The sequence below is a fragment of the Telopea speciosissima genome, chromosome 8, assembly GCF_018873765.1.
Source record: "Telopea speciosissima isolate NSW1024214 ecotype Mountain lineage chromosome 8, Tspe_v1, whole genome shotgun sequence".
NCBI lineage: Eukaryota > Viridiplantae > Streptophyta > Magnoliopsida > Proteales > Proteaceae > Telopea > Telopea speciosissima.
In genome coordinates, this window is record NC_057923.1 from 7,055,048 (window position 1) to 7,082,001 (window position 26,954).

Here is a 26,954-nt window from a genome sequence, read left to right on the forward strand (position 1 = left end):
TTGGTTTTGATTTTAGAAAAGCCCCCTTCTTCTTCTTCTTCGGTAATGCTGTAGAACTCTGCGAGCTTAGGTGGGATGGGGTGGGTGGGTCGACGTGGGAGATGCCATTGATGGCGTAGTGGAGCTTGCCGTCCACCATGGAGACATTGTTGGCAAGCTTGATGGTGCAGGTGATCTTGATGTTGTCGTAGTGGTATGAGCCCTGTGGGTTGGGGCTCCTGGGTAAAACGATTTCAAAACCCTTGCTCCTCGAATTGCCTTCTCCTTTCCCTCTCTATCCTACTCTCCCTTCCTCGGCCGTGTTCGCAGGTTTTTTAGGAGGGATACAAAGCACATCCAAGGGTTTCTTGCTTTGACTGGATACTTGAAAGATCGTTTCACCACATCTTCTTATCTTCTTCATTCCCCATTCCCAGCCATTCGAGGGTTTGATTTTACTTACTCTCTCCCTTGGCCACCTCTTCTCTCTCTGGTCCTTAATCAATTTTCACTTCTCGTGGAGATGGTCTCCTGTTCGACAGTGGAACTCAAATCCTTTCTGCTCGCGTCCGGAGAACCATTGAATCAATTAAGGAAATCGTCGGGAATCACTCCGATGCCAATATCTATGTCATGCTCAAGGAAACCAACATGGATCCTAACGAGACCGCAACAAAATTGTTGAATCATGGTCAGTTTCTACATTAGTTTATTTCGTCCCTCCTGGCATTATTGTTCTCACTTTTTTTTACCCAGGGAGACACTGCCACCATGCGTTCACCATGGAAATAGATCCATGTGTATATATATAAAGGGACTTTGCAGGCCTCCAAAGGCACCAGCGGTCCAGTGCATGCTGAGTGTTGAGTAGTAGAAGAGGATGGATGATGGGGGAATTTCTTCACCTACTACTAAAAATTGTTTACGCATAACTACCTTCCAAACGATTTCTCATTCTATACTCTATTATGCCTAATAGTTACCAAACAATTTTTTTTTATTTTTTTATAAAAAAGCTTTTTATTACTGATTTTTTTTAAATAGGCCATAAACAAAATGAAAAATGATACCAAAAAGACCCTAAATTTCCAAGATCTGTTTCTTTTGGTAGCATCAACTAAAATTTCAACTATGTTTATATTTTTGAAAAAACAAATAGCAATCCATCAAATTACTTAACATCTTTGTTCTCATCAAATTGACAAAGAAAAACATGTTAGGATCCACAGAGAGTAAAATAAATTTAGATCAAGAAAAAAAGTTGAATACAATTCACCTCATTATGTTAGGGCCCTTAATACTCATTAGTGATGTCGAACATGAAGATTAGAATGGGATAAAATTTATGCATAAGCAGATCAAAGGAAAGAGAACTTCTTAAAGCAAATTTTCTCTCCAAGAAAAAGACAACCATATTCTGAGATCAATAGAAATATCTCTGCAATGCTCAAGAAACATGTGCAAGCATTCCTGGAAACCTATCAATGTATTGGAGCTTCAATTATTAACTTATCATTTTGCTACATGATGAGCACCTTTCAAAGCTTTGGTCGATACAATGGATGAAGATGCAAATTCAATAAAATAAAATAAAAAAAAGAAATAACAACAAAAATAGAAAGAGAAGGGGGGTGGGGGGAAAAGAAAAAATCAAGACCTCCTAACAAGATAACATTCTATTAAATCTGGAATAAAACTTGAAATTTCCCAGGAAAAAAAAAGAAGGCAGAGATTACCCACTAGCCAGGATCCTATCTTTTAAGACCATCTTCTACATCTCATCCATTGTGAGGCACCCACATAATGCACATGGTGTCACCAACACCAAATTCCTCATCAGCAACCCATCACAGCACAGTTATAAACAAAACTCGCTAAATGCTTGCTGGCTAGCAGGTTCCACTGTGGTGGGCCTTCGTTCGGGGACCATGAATTGAGCTCTATAATCCCTCCATCCAAGTTCCTAGGTCCACCAATAACAATAAGCTGGCTGCCACATGCCCTAAATGCAAGCCCCCAACCATTCACTGAGGATGCCCGCTCAGGCAACCTACCAAGGGTGATCCATGAGTTACTATCCTTTACATATTTCCTCACCTCATTCTCTGCATAATCAGCTGCATATGGCTCGTTATTTACAACTGCAACCAGAGGTGGTGCTGTTCCTCCATTTGCTCCACTCTGTATGGGAAACATGTCGGGGATTACACGCCAAATTCCAGTCTGCAAATCATACTCTTCTCCACATTACAGTGGCACTGAATTGCTTCCCCCAATAACATAGAACTTCCCATCCATAAATACCCCAGAGCACATATTTCTTGGCTTTTTCATGCTTGGGAGTGTCTCCCAAGTTCCAGTCTCTGAGTTATAAAGCTCTGCTGAATCCAAGACATTCCCCAGTGAGTCAGATCCTCCAGCTAGAATCGCGATCTCCCCAAGGCTGGCAGACCCAAACAAGCATCTGGGAGTGTTCATCTTCAAGCCAGACGACCAGGAATTTGTCAAAATACTGTATCTATATATCACTTGAGAAGTCACCGCCTTCCCAAATACCAGAAGCTCAGTACCCACAGCCAGGGACTCCTTATCAGCACACATGAAACACTCATTTGCAGGCATTCTTGGCAAATGTATCCATCGGCGACGAATGGGATCAAATGCCTCCCATGCAAGGAGCTGGCAAGAGAAATAAACTCAGTACTCGATTATCTGCTTCTTCCGCCTTAGCCTATAAAGCTCCCCACTTCGAATCAAAGAACGAAAACTCCGATTCAGGGAGGCCAGTAAACCATAATCTGACCTTGAACAGAGAAGGAGACTATTGAATGAGTTGTCCCAGCCAATGGACTGGATGAGGGAATCCAAATCTGATTGATCCCCACGATGACGCCTATAATTGGATTGGTCTTCAGGAAGTTATGAGGGGTCACGCAAACTTTGAGTCATTTCATCTGCATGATGGGCATTAAGGAGGCAGTTGATTAAGAATTCCTAGCCAACGGGCTGGATGAGGATATTCGAATCAGATTGCTCCCCACCATGATGCTGACTATCAGATTGGTCTTCAGGAGACTGGCAGAGATCATTCCGGTTTTGAGACATTACTTCTCTCTGATGCATGTCAGGAAGGCAGTTCATCGGGCCGTCCTGGCAAATGGGCTGGGTGAGGGAATTCGAATCTGATTGATCCCCACGGTGACGCTTACTATGAGGTTGGTCTTCAGAAGGCTGGGATAGATTTTGCAGGTGTGGAATCATTTCCTCTCTCTGATGTGCGTCAGATGACTTTCTCTGCCCAAGTGCTTCTTCCCCTTCATCTTCTAAATGACGCTTTCCATTTGAGACCTCAATGAGATGGTAAGTCATGTAAGCCCACTTACTCTCTTGCTCACAGGAGCTTGGCAAGGCCCTCGAAATCAGATAAGATTGGCCCTCCAACATGTCTCCCGAATTCAACCGGGAACAGCAGTAGATTTATCAGTCCGACACCACAACCGGAGAAGCTCAAACTACTTTCTTCATAATACCAAGAAGCCCTTGGCCTCTTCGTTTGTCCTCTGACATGATAGGCAAACAAAGTGGGGAGAATCTCTACCCAAATCCTTCTTTCCAAGGAGTAAGAAAAAATTCTGCAGGGTGATAAACTAGTGAAAAAAAATGAAGGGAAGCCACTCAACCATGCTGTGTGCAATGGAACTTCACCTCAAACCAACAAACAAACTCCATATAACTTCATGAACCAACCACCAAGAACTAAGCACAACTACACCATCATTTCAGACCAAAAATATCAAAAAAAAAAAAGAAAAAACCTGGTGGTACTGAGGGAAACAGATAGAAAGGAGTGATGCACCTTCAACTCCCAACCTCAAGAATCAAGACCACAAACCAAAGAATCCCACTCCTTGGGCGATTCAAATGAGCCTAGCCATGTGGCAAATGGTGGCCTGATGAGAGAGAAACCACAGATTGAAGAGAAAGCTGGTGGATTTACTTTAACAAAAGACAAAAAAAGAAGTTGCAGACCTTGGGCTGTCTTCCTTTGCAACCAAACTTTTGGGGGTTTGAAAGGGGGCCCTAAGACGACTTCAATGGGCCAGGTACCAACTCCAACAAAGCTCTAATAGGAAGAAGGAGAGCATTTTCAGTTCTCCGGTTACTGTTCACGGAACAGTAATCTGGGCTGTTTTTCTTTGATTTGAGCTGCAAACAGCCAAATGTCTTCTTTGAATGGTCTTCAAACTTCTTTTGTATGACCTTCTTGATGATGAGAGAACTTCATTAGATTACTTTGGGTATTTCTTTACATGGTATAACCTCCTATTGGAACCCTCTACATTTTCTAGGGTTCCAAAGAAGGCTACAAGGAAGCGAAGTGTAGAACGACTCTCAAACCAGAATCAGAGAGTGCTCTGATACCAAGTTGGAAATGGTGTAATATTAATCCAAGAGATAAGAGGAGAAGATAGGAAGTAAGAAGAGAAGGAGAGAAGAGAAGAAGAGAAGAAGAGATGATAACCGAAATAGGTGGAGTGTATCTTCTTCTCCCCTATTTGATTCACTAATATGAAAATAGTAAATTACAACCATCACCCTAGGGAGGTAAAAGGTAAAACAAGGAAATACAAAATAAGACACTAGACTAATACCCAAACTACCCTCATTACATAAACTCTAACACATGCATCTTTTATACTCGCATGCGTTCAGGAGATCACAACGCCCAGGTAATTGTTGATGGTGGTAGTTGTGTCAACGTGGTTTCTGATATTTTGTGAAGAAGGCTGGGTTGAAGATTGAAAAACACCCACAACCCTATAAGGTCTCTCTCTTAAATGGCAACAAGATGGAGGTGAACCAGCGCTGTTCTGTAACCCTACATCTCCATCGCTATTCGGAGGACATAAGGTGTGATGTGATTCCCATGAGGATGACCGACGTACTATTGGGACGATCGTGGTTGTATGACAACGATGTTACCATTGGTGGGAGGAAGAATCAGTGTACTTTTCAGCATCAAGGGCAGCAGACCATATTTCACCCTTTGAATTTACCTGCTGAAATGCGTAAGATGCAGTCCCTGTACACCAATCAAAGGGGGACAGAATTGGTAAGTAAGCTCCTAGCTGTTCCACAAAAGGAGTTTGTGCAAACCAGCAAGGATACAGGTCTGATTTTAGCTTTGGTTACTAGAGAAGTGACCCCACAGCCAGTAGAGTCACTCTCTCCAGTCATCAAAGAGCTGCTGTCCAATTTTTAAGATGTCATTCCGGAGGAGCTGCCTGATGAATTACCTCCCCTACGTGATACCCAGCATGCTATAGACCTGATTCCAGGTTCAGTGTTGCCTAATCTGCCCGCTTATAGGCTGAGTCCTACAGAGCATGAAGAATTGAAGCAACAAGTAGAAGACTTGCTAAAGAAGGGGTTCATCCAAGAGAGCCTCAGCCCCTGTGCTGTTCCAGCTTTGTTAACGCCCAAGAAGGATGGTTCTTGGCGCATGTGTCTGGACAGCAGGGCCATAAATAGGATTACCATCAAGTATAGCTTCCCAATGCCTAGACTTGACGATATGCTTGATATGTTGTCCAGTTCTAAGATCTTTTCGAAGATCGACCTACGGAGTGGGTACCATCAGATTCGAATCCGGCCTACAGACGAGTGGAAGACAGCATTCAAAACCAAGGATTGTTTATTCAAATGGAAGGTGATGCCCTTTGGTTTGACCAACGCACCCAGCACTTTTATGAGGGTGATGACTCAGGTACTCCGCCCCTTTCTTGGTAAATTTTTGGTTGGTTATTTTGACGATATTTTGGTGTATAGTAAACATCCAGATGAGCATATTGATCACTTGAAACAAGTGTTGAGGGTATTAAGACAGGAGAAACTTTTTATCAACCTCAAGAAGTGTTCGTTCATGCTGCCCAAGGTTATTTTCCTCGGTTTCATCGTATCCTCCAAAGGTATAGAAGCTGATCCGGAGAAGATCAAGAGCATTGTCGATTGGCCCATACCAAAGACCTTTACTGAAGTCCATAGCTTTAATGGACTTAGTTCTTTTTACCGGCGATTCATTCGGGATTTCAGCGCAATCATGGTGCCTATTACCGAATGCACTAAGCAAAGTAAAGGAAAGTTTGAGTGGACAGCTGCTATCACTGAAGCTTTCAATCTGGTCAAGAAGAAGATGACTGAAGCTCCGGTGTTAAGGCTACCAGATTTGGGCCGCATATTTAAAGTTGCCATTGATGCTTCACATGTGGGTCTAGGAGGTGTTTTGATGTAGGGAGGGCACCCTATTGCCTTCTACGGTGAGAAGCTCAACGATGCAAAGATGAAGTACTCTACATATGACTTGGAGCTGTAGGCAGTTGTTCAAGTGTTGAGACACTCGAGGCACTACCTTATTGGTAAGGAATTTATATTATACACTGACCATGAAGCACTGAAGCACCAACATTCCAAAAGTCAATCAGCAACCGTCATGCCAAGTGGGTTGCCTACTTACAAGAGTTCATGTTCGCTTCGAAATATAAGTTAGGAAAGGAGAACACAGTGGCTGATGCACTGAGCAGAAAAGTACTGACTTTTAACACTTTTTCAGCACATGCACTTAGCATAGAGCAGATTTGTGGAGAATATGCAAGTGACAAGGATTTTAGCGTCCATTATGCTGAATTACAGCAGGGTGGGCAGCACCCTAAGTATGCTCTACACGATGGGTACTTGTTCTTGGGGACGAGATTGTGCATACCGGATTCCTCTCTATGCCATCACATAATTAGGGAGTTACATGGGGGAGGCCTAGGGGGACATTTTGCTAAGGACAAGACCATCTTACAAGTGGTTGACCCTTATTATTGGACCCAACGCTTATGTTCTAAAGTTGCTTGCTGATATGGGCATAAGCAATGTGTTTAATGTGGCTGATCTCTACCTATATATGAGACATCACTCAAACGATGGTGATTCTGAACAAATGCTAAGGCTGCCCCAACTCAAGCCACCTACTGAAGATGTGATCGAGGAGGTTCTAGATGATATGCACAAGACCACTTGACATGGCACCAGTTACCATTCTTTCCTAGTCAAATGGAAAGGTCTCCCACGCCATGACAGTACTTGGATCCATGCATATGATTTCAAAAAGCTCGACCCCGAGTTGTATCAACGTTACATGGCCTTCACCCATTCATCGGAGATGAATGTTTTTAAGCTGGGGAGAATTGATGCAGATCCAAGCACCCACAAGAAGAAGAAACAGCCCTAGGAGTAGGTCTGATTGTTGGAGCCTTAGTTTTCTTTTTGCAAATTTCCATACTTAGTTTATTTTTTCGTACTTAGTCTAATTTTGTAAACTTAAATTGAACCAGTTCAGACCATGGTCCAATTTAAGTGATCTATTCCTATTGGTTGTTAGGGGATTAATCCTATTGGTTGTTAGGGGAATTAATCCTATCGGTTGTTAGGGAATACTTTAAGTTATTAGTTTTAAAATTAACTTGTTCCCCCTCCACGATTTCTAATGAGGGTAGGACTTGTTTTTGTAATAGGAATCAGCTCTAGGATTCCAATTCCTAAGATAAACAGGTTTTTGGCCTTTGGCCTTTATGATATAAATGAAGCTCAACGTGGGAGGCTCCCCCACAGTTCAAATTTTCAAAATAGTTTTCTGCTTTGCTGCCTTTGTTGCTACTGCCTTGCTCCTTAGTGAGTGTTGCCTTGTAGACTCCATGGAAGAAAAACTCGATCGAAACCTGTCGAAACCACCGAGTTAACTCGGTATCGCAGGTTTCCGAGACGAGTTGAAGTGGGATTTTATAAAATCCCTGGATTCGACTGGGTTTTGATGGTTTCGACCAGTTTCGATTGGTTTCGACCATATTTCGGTGGTTTCAACACATATACCCATCGGAACTAGGGGAAACTTGGCTCGAAACTAGGACAGACAGGTATTTATGCCAGAAACCAGGACAGGCACTTAGTTATGTCCAATATCATTTAAGTAAATGTTTAGGTTTGGTATTTGTATTTCATTTATTTAAGATATTATTCATAAATAAGCAAATACCCCCTATTTGAATCCAATAAAAATAGTTAAAAAATCAAATTCCAAAAGGAAAAAATGTCAACCCCCCAATTCAAGAACAAAAACTGGATTTTCGACGGTAGATGCAATTTTCAACTTTCTAATGCTAGAGTTTTTCTCAAATCTAAAAATTCCATAAATCTTAATATAGTAAAACATTGCTAAAATCAAAAATGCGGTAAAATATTCATTTGTTTTGATGTTCAAAAAAATATTTTCATTTAGAGTGATTTTGACACCATTTTCGCACACCAAATTAAGTTTGACCAGTACATAACTCCTTCAATATAAATCAGATTTAAGCAATGTTGGACTTGTTGGAAACATAGTTCAAAATCTCGCGAAATCTTGATCGAGATTTCGAGAATTTCGACCCCCTCGAAACGAAATGACCCCTCAAATCAAAAAAATACTAAATTTCGATCGAAATTCTCGAGATTTCGAGATATTTCGAGATTTTTTCAAAATCTCGCCAGATTTCAAAAATCTCGAGAAAATGCTTTATATAAAATACCATGTTTCGATAGTCTCGGTCGAAGTTTCGACCGAGACTGAGAAACAGAGAGCAATTTTCCTCTTTTGCTTGGTTTTTGAAGGTTTTTGCTTATTTCTTCTTCAATCTTCCACTTCCCACTTGAATCCTTGCCGCATCTACACCGGAATCACTTGGAGAACAAACTTCTTAGCACATCTGTGAAGCCTTTCCACTATTTCAGGTAAAACCATATTCTCAAAATTGATTTTTTTTAGGGAAATGCTTGATCAACATGTTTGTTTGTGATGAAATAAATATATGTTAGACACCGGAAGCCGATCTACGACTTCACGGTGTCGAAATTTTTTTTTGGTATATATATTATTTATTTATTTTTCTACTTCAAAAATTGAATTTATTTACAACAAAAATCAAAAAATAATAGGGGTTATGTATATTGTATGGTGATGAATTAAATATATGTTAGACACCATTGGCCGATCTATGGCCTCATGGTGTCAAAAATATTTTTCTTCCAATAACTAATTATTTTAATTTTCCAAAATTATAAAAAATATTTAAAAAATTCAAAAAAATAGCAAAAAATAAGAAAAAATATGAGGTTTTTGTTTTAAAATTACTGAAAAATATAAAAGTAAATTTTACATACTTCTTATTTGCTGCCCATTTACATATCTTTTCAATTTTGTTGTGCTAGGCCAATATTTATTTGAAAAATATTTTTAAAAATTGTTTTTAAATATGAGAAAAATATGAGGGTTAGGGGAAAAATACTAAATAGTTATATACTTATATACTTGTGTTAGTGCTCTTAAATCTTAATTCTTAAACATTTAAACTAAAAGAATTGATGTGCTTCAGTGATTAATGAATTGTCTTTTATTCATGCAACAGTAAACTAGTCTGATTATGGCGAACCGTGGTAAACGACAGAGCTAGAGGCAAGAGGGGCAGAGGCAGCCGGCCCAGACCCAGGGGGAGGGGAGCTAATGTGGATGACTTCTTGGCTGCAGAGGGTGAGGTACATGCACGGGACGCGTCACCCATACCGTTCCAGTCTATTGGTGGTGTTGATGAGGAGGATGAAGATTGGTCTATGTCATCTGGTGGAGATGGTGGTGGTGGTCCTGGTGGAGATGGTGATGATGGAGGTGATGATGAAGGTAATAATGGACGTGATGATGATGGTGATGGTGGTCAAGCATATGAGGGAACTCGAGTCCCGTTTGTGGTACAAGAGCAGCAAGAGGCAATCCGTGCCCCCTCCGGCCCCACACCAGCCACACGGCCCACATCATCCACCTCGACCTACTCGAGAAAGCAGCGTGGCCAGTCCCGTCCTGGTAGTCGTGGTAGTGGTACTAGTAGGCAAGCTGAGCTTATGGACATTGATGCCCTATCTGGCTCTGTTGGTGGACTGAGTATTGGCGATCGAGACAGTAGATCGAGTGGGCATTTCCGTGCCCCATCTTTTCATGTAGACAGCAGTCCATCTCCAGTACAATCAGAGCATGGTTCATCTCATTCACATCCATGTGGCGAAGGGCATTCTGGGTAGTACCCTTGGGGGCAGCAGCCTATATCTTCTCCATCCATTCCCAGTTTTGAGTATGACTCCCACTCACAAGGATATAGTCGATCGTCTTTTGTGGATGACTTCTTTTCCTACACTGGCTACCCAACCCACCAGCCACAGCCGTACAACCCGTACATGCTCCCAGAGCCGTCATAGGACTCATATCATAGTAGATCAGTGGGTAGTACTTCTTCACAGTTTGGTGACCTATATCCTAGGATAGGTTACCTTCAGCATGTTGATGATGCAGTTTACATGGCCACTGTAGATAACTACACTCGCTTCTTCTCCCAGACTATGACGTGACATGCATTTGTCCTACAATCGGAGAGCAATACACGTCGACTCCAGCGGACCATGAGTGGGGTTGATCCTGGACGGCGGAGTAGTTATTATTAGCAAATTTGTAAACATTTGAGATGAATGATGACTAGTTGACTACTTGATTGTAGCCTTGTAGGGGACAATTGGGGATATTGACATATTGTGATTTGGAATGCTTGATATCATCTTCTTAAATCTTAACTCTTAAGTTGTTATTTGTTAACTTGTTATTGACTTGATGTCTTATGTACTTAATATTATGATTTATGACTTAACTTATGAGTCATTATGTTTCCAACTTAGTTCCAAGTCAATTTACTTGTTTAATGTACAATGTGTATGTGTAAATGTGTAATTAACTAAGTTATACATTAGGGCTCGACCGTACGTTGCCAATCAATGGTGCACATCCAAAACACCATTTTGGGTGACTATTTTTGCAATTTGAACATTTAAATGTGTTTACATAGCCTAAAATAGGGTTTCCTTGAAGTTTCAGGCCTTAACTTGGCCTAAAACCCACCCAAATGACCTATCGAAACATACCAGAAAAAATACACTATTTCAACCGAAATATCCGAAATTTCGAATATTTCGGATATTTCGGTCAGCTCGAAATACCGAAACAAAACAAGTTCTCGAACTATGGTTGGAAAGTTATCAAAACAAAGTTTTCTAACAAATCCAAGATTTCTTAAATCTCATTTATATTGAAGGAGTTATGTTCCGGTCAAACCTTATTCGATACCATGTCCAAGAACAATATATAGTATCAAACTTAGATCAAAACCACAAGTAATATTTTTAGTGTTCTCTATGTGAAACTAATGCATGGATTGGGTTTAAAATGTCAAAAATAGGCAACATAACAAGAATGAAGGGAAAAACAAAACTTCTGGGCCTCGAAACCAAGGTTCGAGTTAGCCTGGTGAAAGTCCCAGGTTTCGACTGAGATATGGTCGAAACCGAGATGAACTCAGTTTCTGACTGGTCGAAACCTAGTCAAAACCCGAGTTTTAGAACCTTGGTAGACTCTATCAAGGTGAAGGGATTGGTGGATCTTCAATCGGCTCCTTGCATCTTGTAGATCGGGAGGCTCTCTTTTATCCTTCAAAGCTACTACCATTAAAGACCTACAAATCCAGTAAGTATTTTACAATTTTCTGCAATCAACCTTCTTCTAATCCTCCAACCTAAGCCCTACTTATCCCCATCAATCCATCTAACCCTAGGACATTCACAATTCTATCCAGCCTTATCCCACCATCAGAATCCAATCAAAATTGGATCACAACCCCCTCTCACCACACCCTACACTCGATCCAGCTTACAACCCCATCCTACCATTAAAACCCTAATCCCCCTCAACTCCAGTAAAACCCTAGAAACCTAGAAACCTACTGATGCAGAATTATCACCAAACTGGGCTTCTTTTATTAGGAATAAGTCTAGGGTTGAGATATATATACATGTTAGGCCTTTGATCCCAATGGTTTTCTATGTAATAGGCCACTTTAATGAACCAAAACTAGGGGTATATAGGTTGCATACGGGATTAGCCCAATACTTAGTTTATTTTTATGTTTTTTAATTGAACCGGTTCAAATTGGTTGCATCCAACTGATTCAGTTCGAGTGATCATGTGACTTGTTTAAGTGGTCATTTGATGTAAGTTGGGATGGATTAGGATTCTATAAGTCCAGCCAGGTTTTGAGTCTATTTCTTTTAGTATTTTAGTTTCCTAGTCAGTTTAAGTTACCCAATAGGTTAAGGATTGGGTTAGGCCTTTCCTTTTTAGAGTAGAAGTCTATTTTTGAGTCTTTTATATAAGGTTGTAAGAGGGCAAAGCCTTGAACACGAATTTGATAAATGAAAAAGCTTTTGCTTGTTGGCTGCCATTGTTGCTGCTCATGTGCTCCTTATGAGTGTGCATCCTTGTGGTTCTATCAAGGTGAAAGGGATTGGCGGAATCCGATCAACTCCTTGTTCCGTGACGGCCGGGAGGATCCCAATTCAAAGGTGGTTCTATCCTTCACTTCTGTTCAAGCTGCTACTAGTGGATTCTGCTGCAACTTGTTCATTAATTTCTTTTTCTAATCCTCTACTCCCTTCCCCAATGGATCCCCCTTTATTTTTGATTGATTTCCATCAAACCCTAATTCCATTAAATTCTAGATCTTGCTGCTCAGCCATATTTGTCCATCAAAATCCTAATCCCCTCATCCCTCATTAATTTCCCCAAAACCCATAGTCGATCCTGACTTACTGCCCAGTTCAAAACGCTTAAAACTCTATAATACCTACATTATTAGAGTCCTATAAACCTGCCTAGCCATACCCCCTAAGCCCCCCTTCCATTATCCTAACCTAAGCCCTAGATTTGACCTAAAACTGCAATTCTGTCCTACTGAAACTGCAGAACCAACAGCCCCTTAGTTCCTTGTTATTGGTCCTGGTTTAATTGGCTTCTAGTAGGGCTTTACCCTATCTAGAACTACATTACCAACCTAGACCTATCCAGCCATCAAAACCCATCCATATTACAACTGAATCCTCTCCTCACTGTCCTTGGCACTTGATCCAAAGCCCTAGCCCAAACTCCACCTCTAAACCCTAAAACTCCTCACACTCATCTTACCCAAAACCCAAAACCCTAATTTTCTAATTTATAAATTTTCACTTAAACATCATCAAACCTTCACTGTTAGCTTCCCCTAAACCTGACTAGCATTACCATATTACCCTAAAACCTAACCCTAATTTTGACCTAAGTCTTTAAACCTGTCCAATCGGCCAGTTGTTTGGAAGGTCCTGGTTACGTGGCTTCTAGTAGATCCCTCATCTATCTAGGACTACATAGAAACACTGTTCATGTTACTGTTCAATTGAACAGTATAATAGCCCATATTGCCTTTGTGGGAATGCTTCTACAAGATCCTGTGGGGCCCAAGACCAGATTGTGTGGAGGCTTTATTAGAAGATTCAAATTTGCCTATGTGTGGGGGATTTAGGAGTTCAGTTTTGTTTCTATTTTTAGTTGACTTGGGTAACAAGTTATTGAGTTATTTAGCCAAGTTACTTTCCTTTTTAGTTTCAGCATCTTTGTTTCTATTTTAGGAAGTCAATATTGTCCTTGTATTAGTTGCCTAACAACGAAGTTAGAGTTACTTAGGCAGCAAGTTATTCTTTGTTTTATTTTTAGTAACTTGGTCCTATATATTGTAATAGACCCAAGGGGTCCCCCCACGAGTTGAATTTATGAATGAGGTTTGCTTTTGCAATCCCCATTGACTTGAGAGAGGCTGAGAAAGGGTGAGATGCCTTGGCTGAGATAACCGACCCATCCTATCCCCATTCCCCTTCCCTTGCTCCATCTCCCTTCTCTTTCATTTACTTTCTATTTTGTTTTCCAAGACTGCCATAGAGAATCTGAGACACCTAACTGAGTTTACAGACTTGTCGGAGGTCCTCATCAAGCCCTACAACTATTGGAAGGACTGCTTGCTGTTTTGAGAGATCAAATACACCTGCAGCAGTTTAGTTTCAAATTTTGTCTTGCTGAATTCTGCCTGCTGATCAGTTCATCTGAAGTCCTCCTATGATGCAGTTTTGGGGGTTCTAATATGATCACCAAGACCTTCATTCGACCACCAGGAGACCATATCATGAAGCCTGAAGTTTGGAGTTTCAGAACTCCTTAGTTCTGCATCTGCAGCACCTGGTTCAGAACTCCTCAGTTCTGCAGCTGCAGCCCCTGGTTCTCTTCATGTTCTGCTGCAACTTCGGGTGACAGTCCACCTGCTGACCTACTCCTGATCAATATCATATTGGGAGAAATAATTCCTCACTTGGAGAACCTCATTCGACCTTGGTTTGGAATCAATGTGTTGGCTGATTTGTCTGAAACTTCTAACTTTCTAATTTCAGCCCTTACCTTCTATTTTTGTGACCTCCATATATCCCCAATCAGGCCACCAGAATTAGCCCAAACTTGGAGGGTTAATCCACCCTAACAAGACCTAGGTTTGATCCAAGTTTAAGGTCCATCTGCTGGCTAAATATTCTTGTTCTGTTACACCTTCTAATGTAAGGCTGGATCACAAAGGACCTAGCCCCAGGCAGGATCTTCTTGAACAAAATTTAATGCTGGTTTGGTCTTTAAAAACTGGCAACTATTGATGAACTTGTAGCAGATATTCCTTAATTGATTGCAGAACTTGTAGCAGATCACACAATGAAATTGATTGAAATAGAAACAAAGAAGAAAATAGAGAAGGGGAATAAAATTGGATCGAGTATCCCTAATGTAGTTCTAGATTGGTAGGAGACCAACTAGAAGCCAATAACCAGAATCTGCCATGAACAGGGTAGTTCAAATAGGTAAAAATAGGTGTTTTTGGTTAAATTAGGGTTAGGGTTTAATGGGACCTAGGGTTTGATGGTAGAGTTATGCTAAGTTGATGTAGGGAAGTCTACCAGTAATGGTTACATTAAGTATTAACAAGTTCAGGCCTTTTTAATTAGAATCGGCAGCAAGGTTAGAGTTAGGGTTTCGGGTTTTTGAAAAGAGCAAAAGATGGATTTTAGGGTTTATGATGGTCAGATGAGGGAGCAACTTGCATCGAGTTTTCCCTAGTATGAGAGGAGAATTCGATCAAAGTCTGGTGTGATTTGGCTGGCTGGTTTGGTCTGGGCAGAATTTAGGTATTGGGAAAATTGAAAACAAAAGGGGGAATCCTAGGATTTGGGCTGTCAGAGGATTAGAAGAAGAATTACTGGGGTTGGGGATGAATCAAACTCACTGTGGTTGCAGAGTTTCCTTGGCAGCAGCTTGTTTGAATAAAAATCAAACTTGATGGTAAATCTTCAAAAGGAATCACCCGGGCTTCAAACCACAAGGTGTCGATTGGATCAAACACCAATCCCACCAGTCTTGATCACACTCAAGACAAAAATCTTCTTGAAGAAAAGGAAGTTGCAGACAGCATCTTGCAAGAGCAATATTTTCAAAAACAGTGAGGTAAAAAGGAGCCCCACGGTTTGCCTTTATTTATAATGGCCATAGGGTCAATTCATAACAGTCCTAGGAATCATATTCAGCCTAGGAGAAGAGAATATCCACCTCTGGCCGAATTTCAGTAACAGCCTAAAATAAGTCATGTGATTTCTTTAAGTGTTCACACAACAACTTAAAACAAATTAAATTAAAAAAGACAACTTAAATTGAACCACTGGTTCAACAAGCTTTGGACTGGTTCAATTTAAAACACTAAGACATAAAAATAAGCTAAGTGTAGAAGCTAATCCCGTATGCAACCTATTTACCCCTACTTCAGGTCCATAAAAGTGACCTATTACATTGAAAACGCATGGGACCAAAAGCCCAACATGTATATAACCTAACCCTAGACTTATTCCCATCTCGACCATGTTAGATGTATTAATAGTGAAGATGGTAAGGTACTAATAAAGGATGATGATATTAAGGAGAGATGGAAAGATTATTTCTAGAACCTACTAATTGAAGACAGTTCAAGTAATAGTGTCCAAGAAGACTGCACCCATCAAGACACTACATGTTGTAGATATGTACAAAAGATTAGGGCGTCTGAAGTAAAAGAAGCTTTAAGGAATCTATGGTATATCTTGGCTGACCAAGATGTTTAATAAGATTATGAGCACAAGGACAATGCCAGATGAATGGAGATGAAGCATTGAGGTTCCAATTTAAAAAATAAAGGCGTTTTTCAAAGCTGCAACAACTATAGAGCCATAAATTAATGAGTCGTACTATAAAATTATAGGAGAGGGTTATTGAAACCCATCTGAGAAAAGCAACTACTATTACGGAGAGCCAATTTGGTTTTATGCTAGGACACGATAGAAAATAGAGTATATGGTGTCTTGATGGGTAATGGAGATCAACAATGGAATCAAAAGGTTTTAAGATAAGTAGAACGAAAACGGATTATATTGTGTTTAACTTTAGTTACACTAGGACGAATAATGAAGTGGTGAAAATTGGTCGAGATGGAGATGGAGATGGAGATGGAGATTCCGTAAAGGGATTATTTTAGGTATCTGGGCTCAATCATAAATAAAGAAGGTGATATAGAGGATGATGTTTCACAACGAATTAAAATATGATGGATGAAGTGGAGAGGTGCGTCCGAAGTGTTGTGCGATCAACATATTCCTTTAAAACTTAAAAGGAAAATTTCATAGGACAGTCATACGATTGGCTATGATGCACGGTGTGGATTGTTGGGCAAATAAGAAGCATCATGTAGAACTCAGTCTAGCGGAGATGAGGATGTTGAGATGGATGTGTAGCAAAACTAGGAAGGATAAAGTAAAGAATGATCATACTAGAGCTGATTTGGGAGTAGGTCCAATACATGATAAGCTATGAGAAAGTTGTTTGAGGTGGCATGGCCATGTTCAACGGATGCCTTTGGATGTTCTAGTACAGATGAATGATTTGATTCAGATTGAAGGAACTAAAAGAGCCAGGGGCAGACCTAATGACCCTAGGAGAAGTGGTGAGGAAAGACGTGCATAGCTTAAGCCTTGTATCAAGTATGACCTCCAATAGAGCTGATTGGAGGCCAAGGATCCATGTAGCCGATCCCATTTAGTTGGGATAAAGCTGCATTGTTGTTGTTTAGGAGTACTGCTCATGACCTTTACGTAGTCTGTGGCCTGAGATCTCAGGATCAAGTCCCATCAAAAGGGTGCCACCTAAGATATTACCTTGGTTTAAAAAAAGATCAGCATGATGAGATATTAATTAACTCTCTAACCTCTAGTACATATTTAAAGCTGTTTTTCTTTTTCTTTTTTTCACCCCATCACCATCCAAAAAGTACAACCAAGCATAAGGATCTTAACTTGATTACCAAACCATTCTCAAAGGCAATCTTTTATGTCGAAATCAATTAGACATCTATCCCTAAACTTCCACCACCAACCAGTGTATTGATCTTGCAGCAACCTCAGGACCCAGGATTTTCCCTATAACATGTAAGGGATATAATGGAGATACACTAAGGGTCTTTTTTATATCATTTTTCATTTTAATTTTATGACAACTTTTATTTTTTCGTGTTTGGTATCATTTTGAAACTTATTTTTATTTAAAATAAACAAAAACACCCCCAAAATCATAATAGACTCAAGAGTCTATTATGGATTATGGCCAAAAACGTTTTTCCTTCATTTTTCCGCTCAAGTATAATGAGCACGAGCTCATAAGCAGAAGAAGTGAGGGTAGACATTTGGTTTTGATTTTAGAAAAGCCCCCTTCTTCTTCTTTGGTAATGCTATAGAACTCTGCGAGCTTGGGTGGGTCGACGTGGGAGATGTCGTTGATGGTGTAGCGGAGCTTGCCATCCACCATGGAGACATTGTTGGCAAGCTAGATGGTGTTGGTGATGTTGATTTTGTCGTAGTGGTATGAGCCCTGTGAGTTGGGGCTCCTGGGTAAAACGATTTCAAAACCCTTGCTCCTCGAATTGCCTTCTCCTTTCCCTCTCTATCCTACTCTCCCTTCCTCGGCCGTGTTCGCGGGCTTTCTAAGAGGGATGCAAAGCACATCCAAGGGTTTCTTGCTTCGACTGGAGACTTGAAAGATCGTTTCACCACATCTTCTTATCTTCTTCATTCCCCATTCCCAGCCATTCGAGGGTTTGATTTTACTTGCTCTCTCCCTTGGCCACTTCTTCTCTCTCTGGTCCTTAATCCATTTTCTCTTCTCCTCGCGGATATGGTCTCCTGTTCGACGGTGGAACTCAAATCCTTTCTGCTCGCGTCTGGAGAACCATTAAATCAATTAAGGAAATCATCGGGAATCACTCCAACGCCAATATCTATGTCATGCTCAAGGAAAACAACATGGATGCTAACGAGACCATAGTTGTCATGGCGCCGCCATGGCGTCCTGGCGCTGGAGAGGGTTGCATGGCAACCTACGCCATGGCGTCCCTCTTTGATTTCTTCTCCCTGTCTCTCTTTCCCTCTTCTATTTCTTCTTCCTGTCTTCGATTTCTTCTTCCCTCTTCGATTTCTTCTTTCCCTCTTCAATTTCTTTCGATTTCTTCTTTCCCTCTTCGATTTCTTCTTTGATTTCTTCTTCCTGTCTTCTTTCTCTCATTGATTTCTTCTTCGATTTCTGAATTTTCTTCTTAAAACTTGAGAAACAATAGAGAAAAAATAAAACATGGCTTGAGTATACATCTATTAACACATTAAAAATAGAGAAAATAAAAAATAAAACATGGTTGACATGCTCGCCATGGCGGGCGACATGTCGATATATCGACGTGACACCCCTCCACCAACTTGGATTGCCGTGACGCCGTGACAACTATGAATGAGACCGCACCAAAATTGTTGAATCAAGGTCAGTTTCTACAGTAGTTTATTTCGTTTCTCCTGGCATTATTGTTCTCACTTTTTTTTACCCAAGGAGACACTGCCACCATGCATTCACACATGGATCTATACACATGGAAATAGATCCATGCGTATATACATAAATGGACTTTGCAGGCCTCCGAAGGCACCAGTGGTCCTGTGCATGCTGAGTGTTGAGTAGTAAAAGAGGATGGGTGATGGGGGAATTTCTTCACCTATTACTAAAAATTGTTTACGCATAACTACTTTCCAAACAATTTTTCATTCTATACTCTATTATGCCTAATAGTTACCAAACAATTTTCATTTCTTTTTATATAAAAGCTTTTTATTAATGATTTTTTTTTTAAATAGGCCATAAACAAAATGAAAAATGATACCAAAAAGACCCTAAATTCCCAAGATCTATTTCTTTTGGTAGCTTCAACTAAAATTTCAACTATCTTTATATCTTTGAAAAAAAAACAGCAATCGATCAAATTGCTGAACATCTTTGTTCTCATCAAATTGACAAAGAAAAACATGTTAGGATCCACAGAGACAGAGTAAAATAAATTTAGATCAAGTAAAAAAAGTTGAATACAATTCACCTCATTATGTTAGGGCCCTTAATACTCATTAGTGATGTCGAACATGAAGATTAGAATGGGATAAAATTTATGCATAAGCAGATCAAAGGAAAGAGAACTTCTTAAAGCAAATTTTCTCTCCAAGAAAAAGACAACCATATTCTGAGATCAATAGAAATATCTCTGCAATGCTCAAGAAACATGTGCAAGCATTCCTGACAACCTATCATTGTATTGGAGCTTCAATTATTAACTTGTCATTTTGCTACATGATGAGCACCTTTCAAAGCTTTGGTCGATACAATGGATGAAGATGCAAATTCAATAAAATAAAATAAAAAGAAATAACAACAAAAATAGAAAGAGAAAGGGGGGGGGAGAGAAGAAAAAATCAAGACCTCCTTACAAGAAAACATTCTATTAAATCTGGAGTAAAACTTGAAATTTCCCAGGAATAAAAAAAAGGCAGAGATTACCCACTAGCCAGGATCCTATCTTTTAAGACCATCTTCTACATCTCATCCATTGTGAGGCACCACATAATGCACATGGTGTCACCAAAACCCAATTCCCCATCAGCAACCCATCACAGCACAGTTATAAACAAAACTCGCTAAATGCTTGCTGGCTAGCAGGTTCCACTGTGGTGGGCCTTCATTCGGGGACCATGAATTGAGCTCTATAATCCCTCCACCCAAATTCCTAGGTCCACCAATAACAATAAGCTGGCTGCCACATGCCCTAAATGCAAGCCCCCAACCATTCACTGAGGATGCCCGCTCAGGCAACCTACCAAGGGTGATCCATGAGTTACTATCCTTTACATATTTCCTCACCTCGTTCTCTGCATAATCAGCTGCATACAGCTCATTATTTACAACTGCAACCAGAGGTGGTGCTGTTCCTCCATTTGCTCCACTCTGTATGGGAAACATGTCGGGGATTACACGCCAAATTCCAGTCTGCAAATCATACTCTTCTCCACATGAGAGTGGCACTGAATTGCTTCCCCCAATAACATAGAACTTCCCATCCATAAATACCCCAGAGCACATCTTTCTTGGCTTTGTCATGCTTGGGAGTGTCACCCAAGTTCCAGTCTCTGAGTTATAAAGCTCTGCTGAATCCAAGACATTCCCCAGTGAGTCAGATCCTCCAGCTAGAATCGCGATCTCCCCAAGGCTGGCAGACCCAAACAAGCATCTGGGAGCATTCATCTTCAAGCCAGACGACCAGGAATTTGTCAAAATACTGTATCTATATATCACTTGAGAAGTCACCTCCTTCCCAAATACCAGAAGCTCAGTACCCACAGCCAGGGACTCCTTATCAGCACACATGAAACACTCATTTGCAGGCATTCTTGGCAAATGCATCCATCGGCGACGAATGGGATCAAATGCCTCCCACTCAAGGAGCTGGCAAGAGAAATAAACCCAGTACTCGATTATCTGCTTCATCCGCCTTAGCCTATAAAGCTCCCCACTTCGAATCAAAGAACGAAAACTCCGATTCAGGGAGGCCAGTAAACCATAATCTGACCTTGAACAGAGAAGGAGACTATTGATCGAGTTGTCCCGGCCAATGGGCTGGATGAGGGAATCCAAATCTGATTGATCCCCATGATGACGCCTATAATTGGATTGGTCTTCAGGAAGTTGGGAGGGATCACCCAAACTTTGAGTCATTTCATCTGCGTGATGGGCATGAAGGAGGCAGTTAATTAAGATTTCCTGGCCAACAGGCTGGATGAGGGTACTCGAATCAGATTGCTCCCCACCATGATGCTGACTATCAGATTGGACTTCAGGAGACTGGTAGAGATCATGCCGGTTTTGAGACATTACTTCTCTCTGATGCATGTCAGGAAGGCAGTTCATCGGGCCGTCCTGGCAAATGGGCTGGGTGAGGGAATTCGAATCTGATTGATCCCCACGATGACGCTTACTATGAGGTTGGTCTTCAGAAGGCTGGGAGAGATTATGCAGGGGTTGAATCATTTCCTCTCTCTGATGCGCGTCAGATGACTTTCTCTGCCCAAATGCTTCTTCCCCTTCATCTTCTAAATGACGCTTTCCATTTGAGACCTCAATGAGATGGTAAGTCATGTAAGCCCACTTACTCTCTTGCTCACAGGAGCTTGGCAAGGCCCTCGAAATCAGATAAGACTGGCCCTCCAACATATCTCCCGAATTCAACCGGGAACAGCAGTAGATTTATCAGTCCGACTCCGACCAGCACAAAGGCCTCCTCTCTTCCGCACCAAAACGAAATTCAAAACCAATCAGTCAAGAATAGAACCTATCGCTTGAGCTACTTCCGGAATAAAACAAAAAAAATAAAAGTTAAAACAACCGATTTCTGATAGTAAAAATGCGATCTTTCAAGCAGTAAGTGATTAAGAAGCCCGAACTGTAAATCAATTTCCAGAGACAAATGGAAATCCAAAATGCCAAAGAAGAAAAACAGAATAAAATCTAATATTTAGTCCGTCTCAATTCGTCATCGATCCAAATCCAAGACCACATATCCAAACGAGAGGAAAGAAAAAATAATTTAGTTATTTATCGAAAGATATGCAATCGCACTTCTTGTAATAAAATTCATCAAAGAACCCTGAAATAAAAACACGAAAATGAAATCAAAATCACAGAACAGAAAGAGAAAAATCCCTAAACACGAAAGTGCGGCAACAAGGTCTCGATTTGCAAGAAAAAAGGCTAAGAAGAAATCAGTAGGTTATTCAATGAAAATCCTACAATGCAAAAAATTATCTGGTCACAATCTATTATATCAAAACACTAAATTCTCTGTATAACACCCCCTCATTTTGAACTAAAGACCCAATTTTTGGATTGTTATTTATAGAACAACTTTACATGTAAAATTATCTCATTTGTGGGAAGAAATGGAGATCCCAGGCCAGAACAAAGGATGAACAGAAACAAAAGAGATGTGGTACTTACGATTTGAATTAGAAGAATGAGAAGAATTTTATGAAATAATCATCCGTTTCTCTTCCTGCTCGTTCTTTTGTCGTCCTTTTCCGATTCCCAGTGCAAATCACGCCCGAAATCTGTGAAGCTATAGAGGTTGGAAGAGCCTTGAGAGTTGAGAGTCTACTCTACATGGGCTCTTTACCTCTTGCTATTCCTTCCCGGAAGTCCCTCCTCGCACAGTTCTTCCCCCCTCTTCTCTCCCACGCACAGCTCACTCATGTCGAGAGACTCGATAGTCGAGACTGCTTCTCTCTATTCTATTTATGGGATTCGTTTAATTATTTTTTTTATTGGGGGGGGGTGCACGGCGTGGGTCCGTTGGGGTTGTTTTAACTTTTAACTTTGTAAGAGGTAAAGTGGGCCCAAACGCCCAGAAACGCTCAAGAGCGTTCGTTTTGAGTAGCAGTTTCTGCACGGGGTCGGCGGGTTGAACTCGAAACCCCCGAAACCGCTAACTGACGTATCTCCACGTGTCAAACTGAAAGCGGCCGGTTAAAATACAAAACGAGGAGTCCGTTCTTCTTTTGACAGTCTCCGTTACAACTTACAATCTCTCGTTTTCTCACTTCAATTTCTCGTTGGTCAATCAATCCAGTCAATTTCACGTCTAGTAAAACGTTAGTCTCGTGGCCTTGCGCCGTTTTTACTATTGAGATAGAGCTATGATCTTCATCACAACTGTTCAATTCACCCGTATACCGTATACGTTCGGGGATTGCTTATTTCTTGGTCGCTGGTTTTCTGAAAGCAGCGGCTGGTTTGCATGGGGGGTTTTAGCAAAAAAAAAAAGGTTTGCATGGGTCGGCAAAAACGATGGGCTGAAGTGCTGAACCAGGGTTCACGAAGACACATGGTGATACCAATTGCCAAGTGGTATCGCCATTTGAGATGCTTACAAGTGTCATATCATGCTGGATTATTCTTATTCAGCGAAGCTATGATCTGGTATGACCCCGGTTCAAAATCCAGGTATTGGACTCGAGATCGGTCATGACCAAGAACGATTCGATACCGATTTGGATCGATCAAACTTGACCTGGATCGGTAAAAAATGACTAAAATCCAGGTTTTTTTATCGGATTTGGATCGGTCAAAAATATTAATAAAAAATTAAAAATCGGTACGAATCGATAAAAATTTCAAAAAAAGGGGTCAAAACACCCAAAATATCAGTCAAAAATGCAAAAAAATGGCAAGTATTAGATCGGACTGGTCGATCCAAGAATACCTTGACGGATCGGTTATGATCGATTCCGATCCAATCTAAGATTACGAACCATACCCCAGATAGATGGGTGTACGTTTTGTTCACCCACAGTATAAAGGACAAAGAACGATGTCAGATGTTCATGCAATAATGCAAGGGCCAATGAGGGGATGCATAGGGGCTTTGATCAAGGGGATTTTATATTGGGGTAAATTTCACAGACACCCCTTGCATTTTGGTCGAATGACACAAACACCTCAAAAACCTTCAATATATAAACTTCCCCCCTGATGTTAATCATTGTTAAGCTTAAAAGTTGAAATGTCCATTTTGACCATCTTACTTATATACATAAAAGCCTTTCAGAACGTTTTCTTCCCTTCTCAAACCGTTGGAGACCTACAACTCAGAGGGAGGCGTGTTGAATCTCTTTGGACTTTGTGAAACTTTAAATCAATTACATGCAACGAACTAGAACACGATTGAATAAAGAAAACAAGAGAAACGGTGTGTACCTTGCACCCACGTATGTTGGAGAAGAATTGGTAGAGTTCCCCATGAATAACACAAATAAAAACCTTGGTTTGGATCTTCCACAATATTATTGTCTCATATGCACCTCTCAAATTATTGGTAGGAAGATTAGCAAATGAGATTAAGTGACTACAGGGACCCCAACCTTGTATTTATAATACAAAACCTTTATCCTTGTCCACTTCCACAATGGAAAGGACTAGTATACCCCCATTAACCTTAAAATGATCCCAAACCGGGTTTTATGCCCATGGACCCACACCAATAGTTAGGGTATAATTAATTAAGTCCATTAAAAAACACCATCGAAGACCATCATGCACCACCGACGATATGCACCCTTCCTCCTCCACCTACAACTTCTCTCTCTCTCTCTCTCTCTCTCTCTCTCTCTCTCTCTCTCTCTCTCTCTCTCTCTCTCTCTCTCTCTCTACCGTTGGAGACCTGCAACTTCCTTTTCAGAGCCTTTCAAAACGTGTTTTTGCTAAAGGCTTTCTAGGAGTTTGAAGAATAGCAACATTACATCAGGAAAAAATTGACAAGTAGTAAGGTCATGCATACCTTGCTTCAGGGGGTTGGATCTTCTATCCAAGCTAGAGAGACGAGTTAGATACTAAAGAGACGACTGGTGTCGGATGGAAGTTAATCACCCTTCACCAGCTCGATACCATCAAGAGAGAGAGACCACCATCGGTCATCTGCCCCTTCTGAGATATAGGCACAAATCAGTACATTAGGGTTTTTCCACTGATGGCTTCTCCTTCTTCCTTCTTCTTGCCACCATCTCCTCCCTTGCCTTTCTTTTCACCTTCACCTTCACCTTCGCCTTTCTTTTCTTCATTCTCTTCCTTCGCCTTCTTTGGCTCTTGCTTCAAGATCGTTGTGTGCTTCCCTGTTCTCTTGTACACATACTCAACCAGCTTTTGTGGGTTGAAGATGCCCTTCACTGTTACCAGTGAGTTCTTCAAATTTGAATCTCCTGTTTCGACTCCTGAAAAATCAAACCCTAAGATTTGAGATTTTTCATTTTCACCAATAAATCTTTCAAGTGTTTGCCACCACACAATGGGTTGGAGTTTTCATTGGAACCCTGGGATTTTAATAAATCTTCCCGGATTTTGACCATTAATATTCTCATTATGTATAATCAAGACGAAAATTCAAATAATTCTAAAGAGAATCCATGGGAATATCTTTTTCCTCTGGATTCGAAGAATAATCGATGAAATCAACAAAGAAATACCATATTGAACAGGAGCACAAACTAATTGGAGCTTTTACCTTTAATCCTTTGTATTCATTTTCCAATTTCTTGCACGCAGGCTTCGTAGTGCATGTGGACCTTTAACACCACTATGATCACCGGAGGCTGCATGGAAACCTAAGAATATCTACAATGAAATTGAAACCAGAGAAACCAAAATGGAAGACGAAAATGTAATAAATAGATCTGATCTCTCGGAGTATTTTCTTTCATGAACGAACCTCTTCTATCTTCTCTTCAGGTTTAACTTCTTTTTTTGTATTCATCCCTCTTCGGATCTTTTGCCGATGGTTTTGAGACAGGGGAGAGAAGCTCAACTTGTCTATGACTCTTCCGTTGAACTTAGGGTTTTTTCACTGTTGAACATCGTCGGAGTAGTTGATGAGTCGAAGCGAGACAAGGTGCCTGAAGGGCTTTTCAGAGTCACAAAGAGTGGCATTGAGGAGGGACGGTTGAAAGCAAGGACCTTTAGCAGCTAGGTTGTTAAGTGAGCGGAGAGCTTGCAATTGTTTGGGATCAAGCTCTGAATGAATAGATGGAAACTGTGAAGATTTCGGAGGTGAAGGAAGAGATGGGGATGGTAAAGGGTAGTTATGGGGATTTAGACTTAAGGGTGTTATGGAAGGTTCACAATTTGATAAGGGTAGTTTTAAATTTTAACTTGTAAGAGGTGAAGTGGGGCCCAGACAGCCAGAAACGCTCACGAGGATTCATTTTGAGTCGTAGTTTCTGCTCGGGGTCGGCAGGTCGAACTCAAACCGCTAATTGACGTATCTCCATGTGTCGAAGTGAAAGTGGCCGTTTTAAATGAGAAAACGAGGAGTCCATTTTTTTTCTGACATCTCAGTTACAAGTTATAATCTCTCGTTCTCTCTCTTCAATTTCTCGTCGGTCAATTTGTTAAGGGTAGTTCGCCATTAAGAAAGAGTTAACCATCACTTAATTGTACAGACCTAACGGAGTGGACTAAATAGTAATAAAATCATAACATAAGGGGTTGTGCGTGATATATTGAAAGTTTTTGGAATGTTTGTGTCATTCGACCAAATGCAAGGAGTATTCATGAAATTTACCCTTTATATTTTGTAGATGTATGAGGTGGTCAATTCAAGGGGGCTATGTCAGGGTGCAAGCTGCACAAGACCAGGGAGCATTCTTTTTCCCTTAGATATAATTTGGATAAAAGATCATTGCCAAGCTGTATAGCCTCAAAACAAGTGCGGGGGTCAATGAGCTTGAACATCAACGGGGGTGGTGTTTTATTTCAGAGGGCAAAGGCATCATTTCGTGTAGTCCTGTGTTTGGGCATAGACTACACACAACCCAGTATGAATCTTTTCTCCATATAACTTTTATGCATAAATTACGGACCTGGTTTTCTTAGAAAAACAAAAATTAGAAAATCAAGAATTACTACAAAGGTGTACACACACACAAAGGGAGTCTTTGTGTATGTCATCAAATGGGAAGGTAATAATTGACTTGTGGCTATAATT

At 40.7% G+C, this 26,954-nt stretch overlaps 1 protein-coding gene, 2 long non-coding RNA genes and 1 pseudogene across 3 annotated transcripts; 1 reads left to right on the forward strand and 3 right to left on the reverse strand.

The window, feature by feature from the left end:
- Window positions 1-1,446: 1,446 nt before the first annotated feature.
- On the reverse strand, window positions 1,447-3,466 carry LOC122671363 (annotated as a pseudogene).
- Window positions 3,320-21,735, forward strand: LOC122671365. Its single transcript, XR_006334338.1, has 3 exons — window positions 3,320-3,462; window positions 17,023-17,024; window positions 21,678-21,735. It is a non-coding gene; the product is annotated as an uncharacterized LOC122671365 (long non-coding RNA).
- On the reverse strand, window positions 19,618-22,453 carry LOC122671362 (F-box/kelch-repeat protein SKIP11-like). Its single transcript, XM_043868527.1, has 2 exons — window positions 22,421-22,453; window positions 19,618-21,708 (listed from the first exon to the last, which is right to left on the reverse strand). Exon 2 carries the CDS (start codon window positions 21,635-21,637, stop codon window positions 20,030-20,032), a length of 1,608 nt encoding a protein of 535 aa, XP_043724462.1. The 5' UTR covers window positions 21,638-21,708; window positions 22,421-22,453; the 3' UTR covers window positions 19,618-20,029.
- Window positions 22,454-24,974: 2,521 nt separating this feature from the next.
- LOC122672891 lies at window positions 24,975-25,795 on the reverse strand. Its single transcript, XR_006334504.1, has 3 exons — window positions 25,680-25,795; window positions 25,476-25,563; window positions 24,975-25,185 (listed from the first exon to the last, which is right to left on the reverse strand). It is a non-coding gene; the product is annotated as an uncharacterized LOC122672891 (long non-coding RNA).
- Window positions 25,796-26,954: the final 1,159 nt, after the last annotated feature.

What these genes read in the sequence shown, in the direction of transcription:
- LOC122671362 (XM_043868527.1), bottom strand. Translation starts at nt 21,637, where the DNA reads ATGTTGGAGGGCCAGTCTTATCTGATTTCGAGGGCCTTGCCAAGCTCC.